Source organism: Microtus pennsylvanicus, chromosome 2 (genome assembly GCF_037038515.1).
Source record: "Microtus pennsylvanicus isolate mMicPen1 chromosome 2, mMicPen1.hap1, whole genome shotgun sequence".
NCBI classification, from domain to species: Eukaryota; Metazoa; Chordata; class Mammalia; order Rodentia; family Cricetidae; genus Microtus; species Microtus pennsylvanicus.
The window spans coordinates 127,651,551-127,672,224 of record NC_134580.1 but is presented as its reverse complement, the minus strand read 5'-3'; the positions used below and the strand labels follow the sequence as shown (position 1 = coordinate 127,672,224).

Below are 20,674 nucleotides of genomic sequence, written 5' to 3'. Positions count from 1 at the left end.
TACAAGACAGTTTCAAAAAAAGCAATCACAACAAACAAACACATATGTCTTTGTTCTTCAGGATCTGTTGGTAATTCAAGTCTCTGCAAGAACGTTTCTGTAGGGATACTGGAGATTTGAAGGGGAGACACCACTGATATCCTACTCAAGACAGTGTCACTAAAATATATCCAGAGTATTCAGTAGCACAGATTATATATACCCACTGATCAATTTTTGATCCCCAGCACCCATATAAAAAGTTACATGTAGGGGTACCACTGTAAACCTAGGGTTGGGGATGGTGAAAAAGATCCCTGGGGCTGTCTGGCCACTTAGCCTAACCAAATTGGTGTGTCCCTGGGAGAAAGCCTGTGTTGTGGTGCATAGGCATACACTCAGGTAAACACACTCTTAACAACAATATGGATGGCTCCCTAGCAACCACATTTGAGGCTGACCTCTGGCTCCCACACAATTCACGTCAATGTTCTCATACCTATCCATGTCCACCATTTTCTAAGAAAGGCACAAAGAGGGAACTAAAACTAAGAACAGTAACTTTTTCCCAAGTTTTCTAAAAAGAGAATTACCAATCAACCAACCTGACATCATATTGGCGCTGCTGACAGGTGTACTGCCCCCTGGCATGCTGGATGAACTCATTCGAGCCTGGTCTTTCACAACAGTGTCTAGAAAACAGATAATCAAGTTAGATTTTGTTCTGCTTAATGTACTAAACCAGTTGAGGAGAAATAAGAGTAGCCACCTTTAATCTTTACCTTTAATTTATACTCTGTATCACTTTTAGAACATACAGTGGCAACTACCATCACCATGAACCAAGTAAACAATGCATAAAAGAAACACCTGGCCTGTAGAACTGTGGTTAAAAAAATCAAGTCTGAACACAACAGTAGGATGATAAGAAAATATCCATTATAGAGCTAAATTAAAAATAATGACGGTTAAATGAATGTTTAATGAAGATAATACAATCTAACCTGGCCAAGAGAACAATTTATTAGCAGTGAATTGGTCCACCAGAGCAGGAGATTGAATTGGCCAAAGCTATTTGCCTATGTAGGTTAGTGCTATAAGCAGACTTTACTCTTCATACCAACCAGCCTATATGTTTTAGTTATCATAGTTGGCTATATACCCATACACTTTAATGGTTTATACAATAGTTAAGACTTGTAAATTTCACTGGCTTTCTCCAACAAATGATAGGCAGAGATGGAACAGGTCAAGACCCATTATATACCCTCAGGCCAAAGCAGCCACTGGGAATTGGTAGGAAAATAAAGGTCTATAGACAAGAATCTTTGCAACAATTCTGCTTTGTTTTGTATAGATTCTTACTTTATAACCCAGCCTGTCTTGGAATTTACTATGTAATCCAATCTGACTTGGAAATTGTGGTGAACCTCCTGTCTAGGTTTCCGAAATATAGAGATTATAGGCATGAACCACATGTCTGGTAGACAGCAAAACTTGATTAAAACATTGTCATGTCCTTTTTTGGTAGCACTGTGGATTAAACTGAAGGTTTTACATGTACTGGGTAAGTGTTTTACCACTGGCTATATCCCTATCTCTCTTCCCAGTAATTCTGCATGTCAACTGCTGACAGTGCCCCTCAGCTGAAGAAAATGAGGCTCAGAATGGGTGAAGTTACTTTTTGGTAGGAGCTACTAGATTCCAGATCTGATCTATAACACTCAGAACATTGTTTACAACATAAATTCCCCTCTGCCTCATATAATCCGCTAGGCAGTGAAGGGCTACACAACTGGACTCACAGAAGTAAGGATGCTCCATAGCCTCTCTTGCAGTGAGCCGTGACTGGTGGTCATATCGCAGGAGCTTGTCCAGAAAATCCAAGGCCTCAGGGCTAACAAGGTGTTGATTTTCACTGTGGACAAAGCGTTCCCATCGCTTACGAGAGTGTCTGTAAGGCAAAGCTAGAAATGAGAAATGGGATGCAGGGTACAGAACAAAAGCAAAGAAGGATAAAATCCAAAGGACAGTCTTTTACCACTCCTGTTCTCAAGGGGATAACACCCACAGATAGAAGGTAGCTCCTAACAGGCAACTGGAAATAACAATGTTGCATCAAGGAGAAACCTGAGTCTTTCCCCTTTGAAGAACCACACTTGAGTTGTTAATGCTCTTGTGCAGCAGTCAGGGCCTGAGCTAGCCAATACTCTATCTTTATTCTTCGCCAGTTCTGCCAGTTGGCAGATAAATATCTGTGTCCTCGTATGAAGTGGCCAGTATATTCCTATTCTGTCTCTTCAGCACTGCCAGGCAGCTGTCAGCAAATCAGTCTATTTCTTTGTTTAGAAAGTCCTAATATTTAAGACATAAACTGTATCAATGTTGGATCCAACTGGGTTCTTCTACTTAGACCCAAACTTACTTAAATTCCTTTCACAGGACCCCTCTGACTACAATCATCACACTCAAGACTTTTCTATCTCAATTTGGACAGATGGCCATTCAATCTGATATTGTCATGTGTGCTCAAACAGCATCCTGCAGCTCCAGATCAGACACCTTACACTTTTGGCAAAGAGAACAAGACAATTTCAAGGAACCAAAATGCCAAAACACAGACAAATTCTGTGTGTGTATGTATGACGTACCTGCCCAAGATATCGTTGAAACGTGGATCTAATTCAATGTTGTACTTGTCAATATAGTCATATAAATCTTCTGTTCCCAGAACCTTGGCTATCCTCACCAACTAATATTAAAGAAAAACAAAGCTCACAACACAAGCATACTGTATGATCAAATCAGTAACCAATAATAAATGAATTAAATAAACGGTATTGATATACCCTAAAATAAATGTTGTCCCTTAATGCTTAGTTCAAATTTTGGTGTGTAGCAGGAGTATTTCCTATAAAGTCCTTAAGTCAACTCAATGTGAAAATGTTAGAAAAGTCCAACTATTTTGCCTTTTTATCCCCTTGAAAGTCCGCCCCCCCCTCAAGGTCTTTTTCCTTGTCACAACTCAAACGACAACGACAACATCTCTTCTTTGGAACTTGCCACACTTCTGCATTTACATTACTATAGCCAATTGCTTCTACTGCTGGATTTGCCTATAGACAATGAGCTATCTGAAGGCATTCCTCTTTGTAGACTTTAGTGGCACACACCTTTAATCCCAGCACTTGAGGGGTGGGGGAACAGAGGAAGGCAGATCTGCTTTCCAGGCCAGTCAAGGCTACACAGAGATACCCAGGCTCAAAAAACAAAACAAAACGTCTACTCTGCCCAAAGAGAACTAGACATTAATACCTTCCTATTATCACCACTAATTTAGTTTAATTTCCTTAAATTCTAAGGGGCAAGTGTAATTAGTTCAAAGTACCACCTACATTTCTATTGATATATAGATACATACAACTAAACACAATTTATATAGAGAAAATGACCAAAGCACTATTAAATATAAGCCGACACATGGAAGAAAATATTTTCCTCTCTTCTAAAGGAGTTCTATTTTTATTTTATGTGTATGGGTGTTTTGACTACATGTATGTCTATGTACCACATGTACACCTAGAGCCCGCAGTGGCCAATCACCTGGAGGGTTAGAGCACTTGGACCTGCAGTTAGCCATTGTGTAGGTACTGGAAACTGAAACCAGGTCAACTGCAAGGTCAAAAAGTGGACTTACCACTGACTGGCCCATCTCTCTAGTCTCATCTTTGTTTTCTTTTGAGAAAAGGTTTCTCTGTGTAACAGCCCTGGCTGTCTTGGAACTCTTTTTGTAGACCAGGCTGTCCTCAAACTCACACTGCCTCCCAAGTGTTGGGATTAAGGGCGCGCACTACTATGCCTGGCCTGGCTCCAGCCTCATTTTTGAAAACTATTTAACACCCCCCCCAACAATAACAGCAAAAAGCAACCTTTTTACGTATGTATGTGTACCACATGTGTGTTGTGCTCATGGAAGCCAGAAGAGGACATCAGATTACCCAGAACTGTAATTACAGCTGGTTGAGAGCTAACTGATGTGGGTGCTAAAAACTACACCTAGGTCACCTGCAAGTGCAGCAAACCCTCTAAACCACTAAGTTGTCTATTTAGTCCTGAACATATTTTTATAGAGCATATATACGTTTATAGAGAACCTATTTTATAGAGCATTTTACATACATACTTTACAATGAAGCAACAAACATTAACAAGACTGGGAGAGGGGTGAGACTCTGATGTCTTAAGATTAAAATGTACGGCTCCAGTGAACAAATAGACAATTATCAGGCACTGTGCATTAAGAATTGGACTTGTAGATGAGATTGGGAGGAGGGGGTTATGAGGCAACTGTACTTTATATTTTTAAAAAAATTGTTTTTTTTTTTAAGTTTTTGAGACAAATTCACCCTATGTAGCTCTGACTGTCCTGGAACTTGCTGTGTAGACCAAGCTAACTTTTAACTCACAGAGATCTGTTGCCTCTTCCTTCTGAGTGATGGGATTAAAGGTATGAGTTACCATGTGTGGGGGAGTGGAGGTGGGGCATGACACAGGACATGGACTCTGGGATCCACATGCCTTTTCCCTCCCAGGTACCACATCTGGATGGGTTTTTAATTTTTTTTTTCTTTTGTGGTTTTTCGAGACAAGGTTTCTCTGTGGCTTTGGAGCCTGTCCTGGAACTAGCTCTTGTAGACCAGGTTGGCCTCGAACTCACAGAGATCTGCGTGCTTCTGCCTCTCAAGTGCTGGGTTTTTAATTTTTAAAGCTTGTAGCCCAGCCTGGCTTGGAGCTCACCTGTAGTCCAACCCCACTGAAGTTTCTTATGAGTTTGCAGATCTGGCAATTTTTTAACTAGGTTAATAAATTTCTTAGTGGGAATAACATGTCATCACCTGATCATAATTGTCATGTCCATGGAAAAATGGCTCCTTCCGGAAGATCATACTTGCCAGCATACAACCCAAGCTCCACATATCCAAACTATAATCATACATCTGTATTAAAGAAAACATTGTTATCACATGAATTCCCAGACTTGTCACTTCCAGATACAATAGATATTATAAAAGAATTTTAAAAATCACTTTGCTCACAGTGAACCATCAATAACACATTCATGTACCACTTCTCAGTCTTTTTATGACTTCTTTTACCCAGTTATTGGCTTGTGTTTTTTTCTTTTTTCTTTTTTTTAGTACTGGGGATCGATCGAATCTTGATCAAAATCCTTTTGCCTCTATCTCCTAAAAGCAGGATTAGAAGTTATTTACAACATGTCTTCTGGATCAAGATAATCTTTTATTGGTTATCTTCTGGTTTTGCTTTGGCAAATTTAGGACCATAATTTAACATTACCACAAACAAAACAAATTACAGAAGACAGCTCATGTATTTGTTACATTTTACCTTAAAAAGGACAGCTATAGATATAATAAATGGTCTACTCAAAGCACAAACTGACATTTCTGTAAATTCTGTGCGAAATAAGCATAAGAACAACACTGTACTTGCCCTTCTCTTCTTACCTGATAATCTACAAGTAGCTCTGGGCCTTTGAAGTATCGGGAAGCAACTCGAACATTATATTCTTGGCCAGGATGGTAAAATTCAGCTAAGCCCCAGTCTATTAGCCTTAGCTGAAAGGGGTGGGAGGGAGAACAAGTCACATATAACTATAGCATCTTTCATCTACTCTCATCCCAACAATGGAGTGCTCCAGAGAAAGCAACAAGGTGTTCACATCCTTGCCAGCACTTTGCAATATCAATGCATTTTCATTTTAGTGATTTCACCACACACGCAGGGAACTTTCAACATGCCTGCACTCTGCCCAGACACCGCTCCCTGCCCTCAGAGAAAGGGTCTGGGAAAACATGACTTGAAGGTTCTCTTCCCCCGACCTCATTTCCTTCTTTCCTTTCTATCTCAGTTCTAGTCATGCCATATTCCAGCATGCCATGTTGTGTGGTATTATGATTTTAATATACATAGTTTTTTATCCGTGGCTTCTGACTAATTTCCACAATACCTATATTTTCTAAGTTTCTAAAATGATAAACATACTTTTGGTAAAGTTTTTGCCTTTTTCTTTGTATGCTAGCCTTTGACCCTAGCTAGGGCTTCCTAGGCACTGAACTACATTCCTAGCCTGAGTTCCTGGTACAGTGTAGGCCTCAGACAGCAAAACTGTAAAACTCCCCCTTATGTACTCATTTTGCCCAGTCTCTTTTTTTCTGAAGGTAAGCAACAGAAACTGAGTTTCTCTTTCCTAAACTAGATCACAGAAACCTGTATAAAAATGTGTTTTGGGGTGGGCAGTGGTAGTGGCATGCCTTTAATCACAGCACATTATTTTTTTTTTTCCGAGACAGTTTTTTTGTGTGACAGTTCTGACTGTCCTGGAACTAGCTCTTGTAGACCAGGCTAGCCTCAAACTCACAGAGATCCACCTGCCTCTGCCTCCCAGGTGCTGAGATTAAAGGCGTGAGCCACCATGGCCTGGCGTGTAATAACATCATTTTTAATAAACCAGTAAATCTATTTACCTAAATTTTGAAATATTCTAGTAAATTGAACCAGAAAAGGGTTGGGTAAAAAAGTAATAGTTGTTGTTGTTCAAAAACGCAGCTACAACAACCTGGGGGCTTGTAGCCAGCATCTGAAAGGGCAGAAGGGGAAGTCTGAAGAATCTGATAAATGTCTAGGCATTCAGTGTTACACTGAATCAAATTAGAAAATACGATGTGCTGGTGTCTGCCCTAGTTTATTAGTTTACTCAGAGAGAGAAACTCTTTTTCTTCTTGGAATATATCTTTTTCTTAACATTGTAGTGCTGGGTCCAGTCCAGTACTCTTTAAATTGTCACTTTTCCAATGGACCCTATAAAACATGCTATAAAACACTGTACTGGCTAGTTTTATTTTAACTTAACGCAAGCTAGAGTCATCTGGGAAGAAGTCTCAACTGAGAAAATGCCCTAACAGACTGGCAGACAGGCAGGCAGACAAGCCTGTGCTGCACTGTCTTGACTGAAGATATGTGAGAACCCAGCTCATTGTGGATGGTACTACTTAGCCATCCCCTTCTACAGCAAGGGGCCCTGTATTGGTAGTAGCAGGCTGAGAAAGCAGGCCAGTAAGCAACACTCCTCTATGGTCTCTGCCTCAGCTCCTGCCCTCCAGGTTCCCTCAGTGATGGACTTTGCTGTGGGACTATAAGCTGAAATAAATCTTTTCCTCCCTGAGTTGCTTTTGGCCATAGTTTTCTTTCATAGCAATAGAAACCCTAACTAATCACAACATATTCCTTAGTTAAATCTAAAGTATTTTCTGTGATCTGCCACTGCCTACTCACTGATCCCACCATCCTTCCTTCCCTTTCTAATACCTCCCTGAAACAGGTTCTCACTATATAGAACCAAGCTGGCCTTGAACTCGAAGCAATCTCCTAGCCCAGTCTCCCAAGTATTGAGACTGCTTGCATAATGGCTTTAGTTACCACACTTGACTGAAACGTAACCTCTTCGGAAAAGCATTTTTGTTTGCTTTGTTCATTCATGTATCTCCACCCTCAAACTACCTGTTACAAGGTATGTGTCAGAAAATGTATTAACTAGTCACCTAAATTCCTTTAAGTCTACAACAGTCAGCATTGTGTAAAAAGATGAATGTCAGGGATGAGGAGAAAGCTCAGTCAAAGTGCTTGACAGAAAAGGATATGAACCACGGAGCGGCGGTAGCGCACGCCTTTAATCACAGTATTCAGAGGGAGAGGCAGGTAGATATTTGTGAGTGTGAGGTCAGTCTGGTCTACTGAGCTACTTCCAGGACAGTTAGGGCAGTTACACAGAGAAATCTTGTCTCAAAATACAAAACCAAAACAAAAAAGGGATATGAACCTGAGTTTTAACCTCAGCACACAAACAAAACAAGTACCAGGCAAGGTAGCACACATTGGTAATCACAGCACTGCAGAAATAATGGCAGGGGGAATGACTCATGCAGCTCACTGGCTAGCCAGCTACCAAATTAGTGAGTACCAGGTGCCAATAAGAGACACTATCTCAAAAACAAAAAACAAACAAAAAAAAAAAAACACAACACAAAACAAAAAACCAGAGATGTATGAATCCAGAGGAAGAAACCCAAGGTTGACACACACACACTGACATGTTGAGTGCAGCTCCCAGTGTCATATAAACTGAGCATGGAGACACACTGTAATCTCAGCACTCAAAAGATAGAGGTAGGAGGATCAGAAGTTCAAAGATACCCTCTGATATATAACAAGATACTGCTTTGGGTTGCAGTTCAGCAAGTTAAAAGCACTTTCTACCAAGGTTGATGACCTCAGTTCAAGTCCTGGGACTTAACATGGTAGAAGGAAAAAAAAAATGACGCCTGAACTCAATACATATGCCATGGTATACACATGTCCAAACTCATATACACAACCCCACTCCTCCCTTCACAAAATAATGAATTTTTAAAAAAGATTCTATCACTCCAAGTGTGGTAACGCACACTTTTCATCCCAGCATTTAGGAGGCAGAAACAGGTAGATCTCTGTGAGTTTGGAGCCAGCCTGGTCCACAGAACAAGATCCAGGACAGCCAAGGTTACACAGAGAAACTGTCTCAAAAACAAACAAAAGCAGGAAGAGAAGGAAGCAAAAAAAAGGAGGAGAAAGAAGTAAAATATATATATATACATAGTGACACATGTCTTTTAATCCCAGCACTCATGAGGCAGAAGCAAACAGGTGGATTGCTATGAGTTTGAGGCTAGCCTGGTCTACACAGTGAGTTCCAGGACAGCCAGGGCAACAAAGAGAGACCCTGTTTCAACACACACAAATAAAAAAGGGGGTCCAGAGGAATGGGGAGATGGTTCAGCTAATAAAGCGCCCATCGGCTGTATAAATAAGAAAACCTGAGTTCTGACCACAGGACCTATGTTATAAACTACGTGTGATAGCATGTGTCAGTAATCCCAGAGGTTGACAAAACAGGGGCATTCCCGAGGACAATGGTCAGAGAGATTAGCAAATTCCTCCAGTTTGAGATTCAGTGAGAAACCCTGTCTGAAATAATGAAATGGAGAGTGACTGAGGAAGACATATGACATTGACCTCTATCTTCTAAATCTAGGTATACTGATGCACAGGCGCGCACACACACACACACTAAAATCTGCAATATTACAAAGCATGCTGCTATTACTGCATTCGTAAAGGCTTCTTGATCTCTGCTACCAAAGCAGCGTGTTCTGAATAATTTATCAACTTCATAAGCATGTGTTTTATTTACTCATTTATTTATTTAGTTGTTCAAAGCAGGCCATTTATTTATTTACTTGTTTGTTCAGGGCAGGTTTTCCCTGTATAGCCTTGTCTGTCCTGGAACTTGCTCTGTAGACCAGATTGGCCTCTATCTCAGAGATCTACCTGTTTCTGTCTCCCAAGTTCTGGGATTAATAGCATGCACCACCACTGCCTGGTCCTATTTATTTTTTGAGACAAGGTCTCTATATACTAAGGCAAAGTCTTAGTATATAGCCCTACATAGCCCTGAAACTTGCTATGTAGACCACCCTGGCCTTGGACTCAAGAGATCCCCTTGCCTCTGTGCTGGGATTAAGGGCATGTGCCACCACACTCAGCCCAAGTATGAACAAGTATTTTATCAAGTATCTAACAGGTACTAAGGACTAAGGCAATAGGGATAAGTACTGAAGATGGACTGCTAACTCTCCACCGTATTTACAAAAGAAATTCAACTATGACATTACCTTTCTGTGCTCATGATCAATCATGACATTATGGGGTTTCACATCTCGGTGCATAATCCCCATGCTGTGACAATAATCCAAGGCCTGCAAAAAAGAAAAATTTGTTTACATGAGTCAGTGTTTTAAGTAACTTGTTTTTTTCTTCCGTGTCAGTTTTTTTTTTCTAACCTCACAATCCAGAAATCAGGGAATAAGAAACAGTTGCTCTCAGCTATTCCTCAAAACCTGGTTCATAGAGTCAAATATCATATTCAAGTTACAAAACCATGTCGTCTCATCCCATTTCTCTGTCTCTCTCTCTCTCTCTCTGAAAGACAGGGTCTTGCTATGTTGTAGCCAAGCTACTTAGACTTCTGTCAAACCTACCCCCCTCAGCCTTCTGAGTGCTGGGATTATAGATATGTGCTGCTCTTTACTTATTTCAGCAACCTTTCTGTTCAGAAAGACCTGAAGTCTTCAGCAACTGTACAACTTCTTATCCAAATTATTTCTATAAACACATTCTCCTCAGAAGAAAATTCGCCTACCAACACTTTGTTTGAAGAACAGTAATTTCTTCAGTGGCTGAGAGTGGTGGTGAATCCCCACCTGCCTGTTTATACGAATGTTTTATCAGCACACAACTATGACTGTATAATACACACCATCCACGGCTATTTTCTTGCAGTAACAGCAGAGGTGAACAGCAGGACACAGACTTTAGCCCTATAAAGAAATCTGTCAACTCCTGATCTAGGTCATCATTCAAATCTGAATACAGTTCATAAGCTTCAGTTAAAGCGAATAGAGCAATACACCTTTGAGTTTGTCAATCCTGGCCTTTAGTCAACCACTGCCATTAGCTACGTAAGTTCTTGTTCTTCCTAGGACAACCTGTGATTCTAGTTTGCAGGGCTGGGTAAAATATGTCTACAGCTTTAAGTCCTGCTTTCCACATGAGCCAACAGAAGATCAAATGTCTCTGAAGGTATAATCTTTTGATGCTATTTTGGGGGGAGGAGGGAGGGAAGGGAAACAGTGTTTCACTACTTAACTCTGGCTGGCCTAGAACTCACTATGTACAACAGACTGGCCTCGAAACCAGAGTTCTGCCTGCCTCTGCCTCCCAAGTGCTGGGATCAATAGCATGTGCAAACATGCCTAGCTTTCTTTTGATACTTTTAAATCTTAAACAGCTGGCACGGTATTAAAACCTATATTCATAAGAAATTTTAGCCAACTAAGCAGTTCTCTCCTTATAAAGCTGATCTTGGAACTATTGAGTGATCTCACTTTAGAAATCAAAGTCCACTGTAATGAACAGTCTACAGGAAGAAATTTACAGTCCTTAGAACAATAACTCTGAGGGTTGAATTCAAGAATCTTTCTTTAATCTTGTTTATTTCTTGACAGTCTCACTCTGTAGCCCAGGATGGCCCCGAACATGCAGCAGTACTCATACTGGGATTACAGGAAAGTTTGCACTGCTAGGCTACTGTTGTTTGCTGAATCCTAAGTAAAATAAAGTATATTGACAGCCAATACACACACACACACACACACACACACACACACACACACACACACACACACAAAGTTGTTTTCACACTGTCACTTCCACTCCCAGTTTTCTTTAAGGCATTCCAGGGCTGGGGAAACAGCTAATTGGTAAAATCCCTGTTTGGCATGCATCACAGGATAAAAACTGTAACCAAAAGAGAAAAAAAAGGGGGGGGGACATTGTAAAGTTGGGTGTGGTGGGGTGATAACTGCGAGTCCTAGAATGTGGGAAGCTAGGGCAGGAGGATCACCAAGAAAGGCCACCCTTGCTTAAGAGGCCCTGTCGCATAAAACCCACATGTTCTAATTACAGTTCTTTTGCACCTCATTTCATTACTGAGACTTTACCCAAAAGTCTAATACTAAAACAGTTTACAAATACTGCTGAAGCTCCTTGAGTTTAGCACACATTACAAAGTTAACCCCCTGGTTTTTCTACTATCAAATAAACTTCTCAACGGAGCAAAGACCAATTTAAAAATACTTAGTACCTACAGTTACTTACTTTTAGAATTTCATACATGTAAAATCGAATGTCATAGTCTGTTAACGTCTGGTACAATTGCTGTTAAAGACAAATGAAATTATTTAAGCTATAAAACAATGCTAAGCTAACACTTTTCTCATCCTAATTAATAGTAACTTCTACTAAAAACTGGCTCATTCGCCATGGTCCCAAGATTTGTTTTTCAAATGCTATTTCTCCACTTTCAAGAGACTCTTGAAGTCTTCACCTCTACATGCAAAGGTAAAGAATAACACAAATACACACTGAAGCTATAATGCGATGCTGGACCTACCTATATATACGACTGACACAACATGCACTGGGTTTCTCTTCATTTACCTTCTAACTTCCTTCAAAGGCATTTTAGTAGACAATCTTTATAGTAGTGAAATGTTCTTCTTATGCCTACACAGTTGGTACTACCATCACCAGGGGGATATGAAAATGTAAAGACAGATTTGCTGAGCCAATAGAACAGAACTATTCCAGTGTAAGGTTACCCTAGACTGCAAACATCTGCAATATAACTTTTCCAGTTTCTAAAAAGGCTGCAGATTATTTTTTACAACTAATTCCCTTTAAATGGTGAGCGGCATTCTCTGGAAGTTTGAGTTTATTATTCTGATTTTAAAATATCTAAAATAGTTCTTTTTTCTCCCATTTTCAAACAAAATAAACCATCTGTTTAGTATACTAACATTCTGACACTGGATTTGTACAAAGTCAAGTCAAACTCTATTAAATGTGTACTTGAGGAAAGTGCCTACATTCTTCAGTTATACCAGAACAGAGAACTGTTTGAATAAAAGATATGTATTGTCCATGTTTGTGCTATAGCAAAATCTTACATGACCTTTTCTCATTATCTTTTATGATCCATAACCTAGGGGAGTACAATGATGCATCTCAATGATAGTTGAACTGCCAGGCACTTTAAACACTCAAGACCTGGGTTCAATATCCAACAGAAGAATAAGGAAAAAGAATAAGAGCCCAAAGTTCCTAAGATCTTATGAAATATGCATGTAGTCCCTACTATTACAGAAACAATTTATTCTCTCTTGAACCTAAAGTCAGCATATACTGTCACCTTCACTAATCTGATTACCAGCATAAACTACTAAATCAATAATAAATATGCTAGCTATAAATGTACTTACTAGTTATTCAAAGAGCACTAAACAGATGCAAGTATAAAATATCCAGACATGGAAAACAGATACTGCTTTTAGCACTGATCAATCAATCTAGCAGCAAAACATTCTTTTTAAAACAAGCAAAAAGCAAGCTCTTTTTATACCAATGTTCCCAAAAGATGCTCTGTATAGTTGGAAATGGTTGCTTATACCTTGAAGTCTGTGTTGTTTACGTGTTCAAAAACCAAGGCCGGGGTTCGTGACTAAGGGAAGAAAAAGGAAAATGCATTAGTATTGGTCCAAGCAGCTTTAGTTTACAGCTTGTGGTCTTTGTGTGGGGAATGTAGCAGCCTTTGCTACAGTAGTAAGAAACCTTGTCCACTCTTATTGTTACCACACTTAGGCTATTTTTGGAAGGATTTTGAAGAAAACTCCCAAGGCTCTAGAGGACCCAATAATATTCCTACTGCCCATTGGCCCTAGGCCTAGGTTTGCAGACTAGATTTCAACACATTTGGTTTTTTAAGGATATCAATCTCTTAGAATAACAGATTTTGTGGGTACATATGTGTGCACATGTTTTAATTCTCTTCCTTCAAAGCAGGAACACTAAGCTGGTTAAATGTGTAATTGATTTAGAACATTTAAAGCAATATTTAATGGTAGGGTAGTAAAAACAGAACAAAGTAAGTTGTATTTTGGGCCCAATACCCCCTGAGCCCTGGCAAGCCTAGTTAACAACGACTATACTCACCACAGGGTCTTTTACAATGTCTGCAAGTGTGATGATGTTGGGACCACCTCTCAAATTCTCCAAAATCTTTATTTCACGCTTAATTTTCTTCTTTTTTACTGGCTGAAATGGTAAATGTATTAGTATATACATACAAAAGTACTTCTCAGTACATCTCACAGTTACTGTAATACAGAACAGCTTCTATCTGAGCTTCCTAAAGAAAGGAAATGTGACAGACTTCTCCCAGCACTGTTGGGCACTCTGCAGGTATAAAAATTCCCACTCCAAAGACCAGATAGCCACAGAATCATCATTTGGTCTCTATTTAATAGCAGTATGTTACACTTTAAAACCTTGTGAGCCATCATTTAAAATGGCAACATAGTAGATCCTGTAAAAAAAAAAAAACTTTTAGTGGTTTAGAGAGAAGGCTCAGCCTATAATGGCACTTTGCCACCAACACTGCTGTGCTGACCCTCTGAGATTCTTCCCAAGTCCATGTGATGAAAGGAGAGAATCAACTCTTGGAAGTTGTCCACTAATCTCCAAACACTCACAAAATAAGTAAATAAATAATGTTAAAATAAAGCTTTTAATGCATTAAAAAAAAGAGGGGGTCTTTTTTTATTTCTTCCTATAACCAAAGTGGCTTCAAGTTCATACCAATATTCCTGCTTTCCTTCCAGATGTACTTTAAAGGAATGCAATTTCTTTAAAAAAAAAAAAAAAGGCTAATAGCTAGAACTAATAGTTTTTGTGTTTGTAGGTGTCTGTGCACTGAGACAGCGCATGCCTTTAATCCCAGTATTTAGGAGGCAGAGGCAAGTAGATATCAATGAGTTCAAGGACAACCTGGTCTACAAAGTTGAATTCCAGAACAGTCAGGACCGTTACACAAAGAAACCCTGTCTCAAAAACAAAACAAAACAAAAACAAACAAACAAGAAAGATGCTACAAATGAAGTGTTTGGGAACCTCTGCTCCTCAGTAGCAATAGACACCTCAGTGACAAGGAACTGAACCTCCAATATAATGCAGCACAGTAGCACTGCACTAATAAACAATAGAAGTTGCATATTGACAGCCCACGGGCTAAATCTGACTAGTGCAATACTTCAAAAAACCTTGAGCAAAATTTATATATTTTTAAAATTTTATGTGCATGGATGAGTATTTTGTCTGTATGCTTGTGTATGTACCACATGTGTGTGTGATGTCCTCAGAGGCCAGAAGAGCATATCAGATCCTCTAGGACTGGAGTTAAAGCCGGGTATGAGCTGCTATGGAGACTAGGAATCAAACTCGGGTTCTCTGAAGAGCATTCAATGCTCTTAACCACTGAGTCATCTCTCCAGTCTTCTAGAGTCAACATTTAAAATATCAGATTATGTAAATATTGTTTTCTAAATTCTCTTTGCCAAAGAAATCATCAAGAAACACCAGACTTGCACTGTTACATGAACACCAGTCAGCTGCAGCTAAGAAACAACTACCTCCTTTTCTATTGTTGGGAAGGGTGTGTATGGACGCATGTATGTATAAATGTGTGCCAATACTGGGCATCTCCTGAATTGCTACAACGTTATATTAACATTTATTGACTTTTAAGTAAGTCCCACAGCATGTGCATGGAGATCAAAGCACAAGGTAGGGAGATGAACCATGTAGGTTACAGAGACTGAACTGAGGTTGTCAGTTTTGTCAGCAAGCACATTTACCTGTTGCACCATCTTGTTAGTCCTCCACCTTATATTCTGAGACAGGGTCTTCTCGTCTTCTTTCATTAAATCTGAAGCTTACTGAGTGATTAGCCTGCCTGACCAGCAAGTTCCAGACAAACTCAAGTCTATAAATTCCTGGAAATTACTGCCATGTCTGGCTTTTTAGGTAGTTACTAGGGATCTGAACTCTGATGCAGGCCCTCTGACTTGCACGGCAAACACTTTACTTAGTAATGGCCCTAGCTGTTGTTCTGTTTGTTTCTCCTTTTTTGTAGCATTAGGAATCAAATCCAAGGCCTGATGCACTTTTGGCAAGCATTCTACCACCGTGCTTACATGCCCAGATAGTTCCTGTTTCTGATGAAGTGTGTGTGCTTCCAGGCTTGTGTTAGTTCCTAACACTCACATGGCTGAAGTGTATGTGGTAATACTACATTAGGTGTACCTGCCTGCCTTCTTATTCCTATTCTTACAAAGCAGAAGTAATGATTTGTTTATTGAAAACAAAAGCAAAAACGAACTGAAAGCATGAAAATGGACATTAGGAAGACCCAAGAAAGAGGAGTCTCTTCAGCCACACTCTACCCATCTCTTCTCTTGCTTTAGATCTAATCTGGCAAGCTAGTATCGGGAATTCTGTTGACTTCAGAGGATATAAAAGGGAGGCTAAATTACTAGAAAAAGAAATTCTTTCAAGTGAGATATATAAAAAGACATCTATGTAAGCCGGGCGCTGGTGACCCACACCTTGAATCCCAGCACTCAGGAGGCAGAGGCAGGCAAATAAATCTCTGTGAGTCGGAGGCCAGCTTGGTCTACAAGACCTAGTTCCAGGACAGCCAGGACTACACAGAAAAAAACCCTGTCTCAAAAAAAACCCTCTACGTGAGCCAGATGGTGGCAGCGGTACACGCCTATAATCCCAGCACTCAGGAGGCAGAGACAGGCCTATGAGTTCAAGGCCAGTCCAGTACACAGAGTTCCAGGACAGGCCCCAAAGCTACAGAGAAACCCTGTCTCGACCACCCCCCCAAAAAGAGAGAGACATTTACATGCATAGATTCTACATTTCAACTCTCACATTATTTCTCTTCTTGTACTCACCTTGAGAATTTTAACAACAACTTTTTCATTATTTGTGATGTTGATAGCTTCAAACACTTCACTGTATTTGCCCCTGCCTAATTTTCGAACAAGCTGGTAGTCATCTTGATTTCTGTAGATAAAAACAAAGTGACAATGATTTCAAAATATCAAATTTTTAACTTGCAAAACTCTGTTTTTGCCAGACATGGTGGTGCATGCTTGTAATTCCAGCATTTGGTAGGTGAACAGGGGAAGATCTGCATTCAGGGTTATCCTGAGCTATTTACAGAAAGGAAGAGAAGCAACACACAATCATTGAGAGAAAAAGAGAAAAAAAAAAGACACCTTCATTACCAGCAAAAGTTAATATAAGAGATATTTCAAATGTGATATTAAAAAAAAAATCTGGGCCAGTTAAAACTGTGTGTATCAAACAAAAAACAGAAAAATTTGGGGCTATGGCTCAATTGGTAGAATGCTGACCTAGCAAATACATGGCCCTGGGTTCAATCTCTAGTACCATGTAAATCAGACATGGTACACACTTATATTCTTAGCATTCAGAAGGTGAAGACAGGAGGATCAAAGTTCAAAGTCATCCTCAGCTACATAGTTCAAAGCTAGTCTGGGCTGCATGAGATTCTGTCTCAATAAGCATTAAAAACAAAAAGAATAATTAAGCTTTTTCAAATATTCTTTCAAATTTCCAACTATTCATGATCCAATGGCACACTACACATGGTTAGCTTGCATTAGGATTTAAGTATATAGCTGTTTGTCCTCAACAGCAGGCTACTTCCCCTTCAGTAACGGATCTGTATATATTCTTGCTTCATACTACTTGGTTCAATATTGGTATTGAACGCAACAAATGATCCAAGACTATCATAGTTCAGTTACACTTAGACGCAACCCTTTATTATTAAGCCTCTTCGTTCACAAGTGGATTCCAAATATATATTTGTATGTAGATATTTGTTTGATCTCTCACCTATCCTTCAGGACAAGATCTGATATTTAATAAAGCTTTCAACCACACCAGATATAATGAACCAAAGGTCCTGCATTTATCCACATTTTGTTAATAAGGACATTAGACATCATAGGCAGAGTAAAGAATAAGGCATATGTTAATACTTTCCCTTGTCCCCTGTTGGTTAGGCCCTTGCTCTAACCAATAACAAATACAGTTCCTTCAGGAGGCCGAGTTGGTTACAGGGGTCTACAAATATTATCCCAGGACTTAAGAGGCTCAGGAAGGGGAATGGCAAGTCTGAGGCTAGCCTGGGCTACAAAAAAAGTCTACCAGAAAAACAATCAAGCAAACAACAACAAACCAGTAGGCACAATTCTACCAGATAGTGCATACCCATTCCTAGCTATTTGTCAAATTTAGGGCCTGCCTGGGCTACAGAATGAATTCAAAGCTAGCCTGTTTAACTTAGAGAAACTATCTCAAAAGAAAAAATGAAGTGGGGCTGATGGCACACACCTGTAATATCAAATCCCAACACTTGGGAGGTAAAGGCAGTAGGATCAGTACAAGCTCATCCTTAGTACATGAGAATCTTTCTTAAAAATACCAAAAAAAATAAAAATAAAAATAAAAAAGGATCTGGAGAGACGAATTAGTGGTTAAGAGCACTTGTTCTTACACAGGACCTAGCTTCAGTCCCAGCACCCACATGGTGGCTCCTGGCCATCTATAATCCAGGGGATCTAATCTCCTCTCCTGATTTCTGAGGGTACCACACAAAACATTTATACATATCAATTAAGTAAACCTTAAAACAAATAAATATGGGCTCGCAAGCTGGCTTAGATGGTAAAGGCCCTTGCTAGAAGGCTCGAGTCCAATCTCTGGTCAAAACTCCCAAATTGTTCTTTGGCACATGTAGCACATACAAATTCCCCATCAACTAAATAAGCTTAAGTAATTTCAATAATTTTTTTTTTTTCGAGACAGGGTTTCTCTGTGTAATAGCTCTGGCTGTCCTGGAACTGGCTTTGCAGACCAAGCAAGCACCAGGCTGACCTCAAATTTACAGAGATCCATCTGCCTCTGCCTCTCCTGTGCTGGGAATAAAGGTGTGAGCCACCACCACTAAGCAAGTATAGTAATATTTAACCCCCCCCCCAAAATAAATCAAAAAGTTAACATTCTATCATGTATAGATATGCATATAACCCAAGGTATGCTAGTGCACACTGAACCTCAGTTCCGGAGAAGTAGAGGCAGAAAGATTAGAAGTTCAATGTCATCCTGGTTAGACAGCAAATTTGAGGCCATTCTGAGCTACATGAGTCCCTGTGTCATGAAAGAAAGAAAAGAAAAAAAAGAGTGGAGCTATAACCTAGCAGTTGAGTACCTGCTACAATCCACAAGGCCCTAGGTTTAATGGTTAAGTAACAGGGGATGGGGGGCTAATTCTACTTATTCCTATAATACAGTATGCACGATTATCAGCCATTCATTTTCTCAGTTAAAAAGGAGAATGAAAGGAGACATAAAGAACTAAGAACAATGGACAATGTTAATACTATCAGATCTCTTTCTACTCATTGAGTTCTCTTATACAAGGGCATATGAACTAACACAGCAAGCAAACAGCACCATGTAAACACTCAAAAGGGCTCTGTAGTACCATTTCAGCAGAGCTATGGAAGAGCATTTGGTTTTGAAGGAGTAAAAAAAAGGTAATATCTTGAGTTCAAAGTCCATGACATTACAGAATTGTTAAGATTATCAATAGTGATAACACTTATCGGTTTGTACCATGGTTCTTAACACCATCTCTAATCCAAGAGTGTCTCCTTATATGTGGAAAATTGCTTGCTGTTAAATATCACAGCATACCAGAATGAAAACCATACCCTATGACAGTTTAGGGAGATAGTTTTAACCACTTACAGACTACACAAAGTCATATGGAATCAGATATAAAATATCATATATGGAAGTTAACTTAAAAAACAAAAACAAAAAAACAAGGTATTACTGCATAGCCCTGGACCTCCAATTCAAGGTCATCTGGTCTCAGCTTCTCAAATTTAGCTGAGTTATACCTCTATGAGTTTTCAAATTGCTTTATTTTGTACTTAATCTATCAAAATGCTTTTATCACAAAAGTGACAAAACTCTCCATGTTCAGACAGGAAATGCAAATGTTCAAATGAGCCTCTTCTGGGTAACTCTGAGAGTAAACACGGTTGTTGAAGTAAGCTACAGCTCTGGAGGATAAATGGGCTGCATTCCACGATGCACATAACTAGGATCATGGAAAGGATAAAAGGTAAATCCTGCTTCTCATCTAAAAGAAGTTTCTATTTCTAGAGAACTGTTTCATCCTTTACTATCACCATGGGACAGAACTCTGACCCCCCAAAAGACCTTACGTAATTAAGCTTGGTGATTTTAAAGTCTCTCAAGGACTTAAAAACCTCTCTAGTATCTTCAATGCTAGCTTTTAACTCAGAAGCCCAGGCAAGTCCTAACTTTGAATTCTACCTGTTTCAGCTTCCCAAGGTTCCAGAATAGTAGCTAAAGCTTGAAGGCAAGCTGACAGCTAAGTCTTTGTTAGTACCATAATCCCCAAGATATATAAACCAGAGAAGTAATCACAATGACTTTTAGACTACAAACCCAGAAACTAAGTTTGCCAAATCACCAAACTGCTGTGTAATAAACTTATGTAAGAAAGCAAGCTCGGTTTTGTCCTTGTGCTTTGGAGGGAAGGCTTACTAACATAAATCTACAAGATACAGCACTGTGGGTGATGGCATTGAAGTAAATGGAAGTAATTACCCCCATTCCACCACATGTGACTCATAATCCCAGTATTCTCGAGGTCTGTGCGTGTTAACATCTGTGTAAACTCTGGCCCTGCTTGGCACGGGTCCCGACATGTCAGACAGGTTGGCAGACAATGCTGAACTTGATGTTTGAAGATCTGGCAGTCACTGTGTTCAGAGGCAGATGTAGGTAAGACCTTGTTTCAGACCTATTTTCTTCAAACTGTTGGGGGAAAAAAGTAAAAACAACAAATTACTTTTTTCAAAGTATTTTTGGGGAAAACCATTTTACTAATAATAACAATCTCAAATATAATGCTATGCTTAATATCCCAGCTAATCTGAACCAAATTCTACAAAGTAGCCTGTAATCCATATGCAATGTT

The 20,674-nt window shown here is 39.5% G+C and overlaps 1 protein-coding gene across 5 annotated transcripts in view; it reads right to left on the bottom strand.

The window, feature by feature from the left end:
- Positions 1-20,674, bottom strand: part of Csnk2a1 (casein kinase 2 alpha 1) — a 48,771-nt gene that overhangs the window by 9,213 nt on the left and 18,884 nt on the right. For all 5 annotated transcript variants that reach the window (XM_075962487.1, XM_075962488.1, XM_075962492.1 and 2 more), the window contains 11 exons: positions 20,302-20,511; positions 16,515-16,626; positions 13,708-13,809; positions 13,166-13,216; positions 11,815-11,874; positions 9,771-9,854; positions 5,508-5,618; positions 4,875-4,976; positions 2,631-2,731; positions 1,785-1,933; positions 585-671 (listed from right to left, as the gene is read on the bottom strand). In XM_075962487.1, the coding sequence (XP_075818602.1) occupies positions 585-671; positions 1,785-1,933; positions 2,631-2,731; positions 4,875-4,976; positions 5,508-5,618; positions 9,771-9,854; positions 11,815-11,874; positions 13,166-13,216; positions 13,708-13,809; positions 16,515-16,626; positions 20,302-20,402 (1,060 nt within the window). In that variant the 5' untranslated portion in view covers positions 20,403-20,511. The remainder of the gene's footprint in view (positions 1-584; positions 672-1,784; positions 1,934-2,630; positions 2,732-4,874; positions 4,977-5,507; positions 5,619-9,770; positions 9,855-11,814; positions 11,875-13,165; positions 13,217-13,707; positions 13,810-16,514; positions 16,627-20,301; positions 20,512-20,674) is intronic.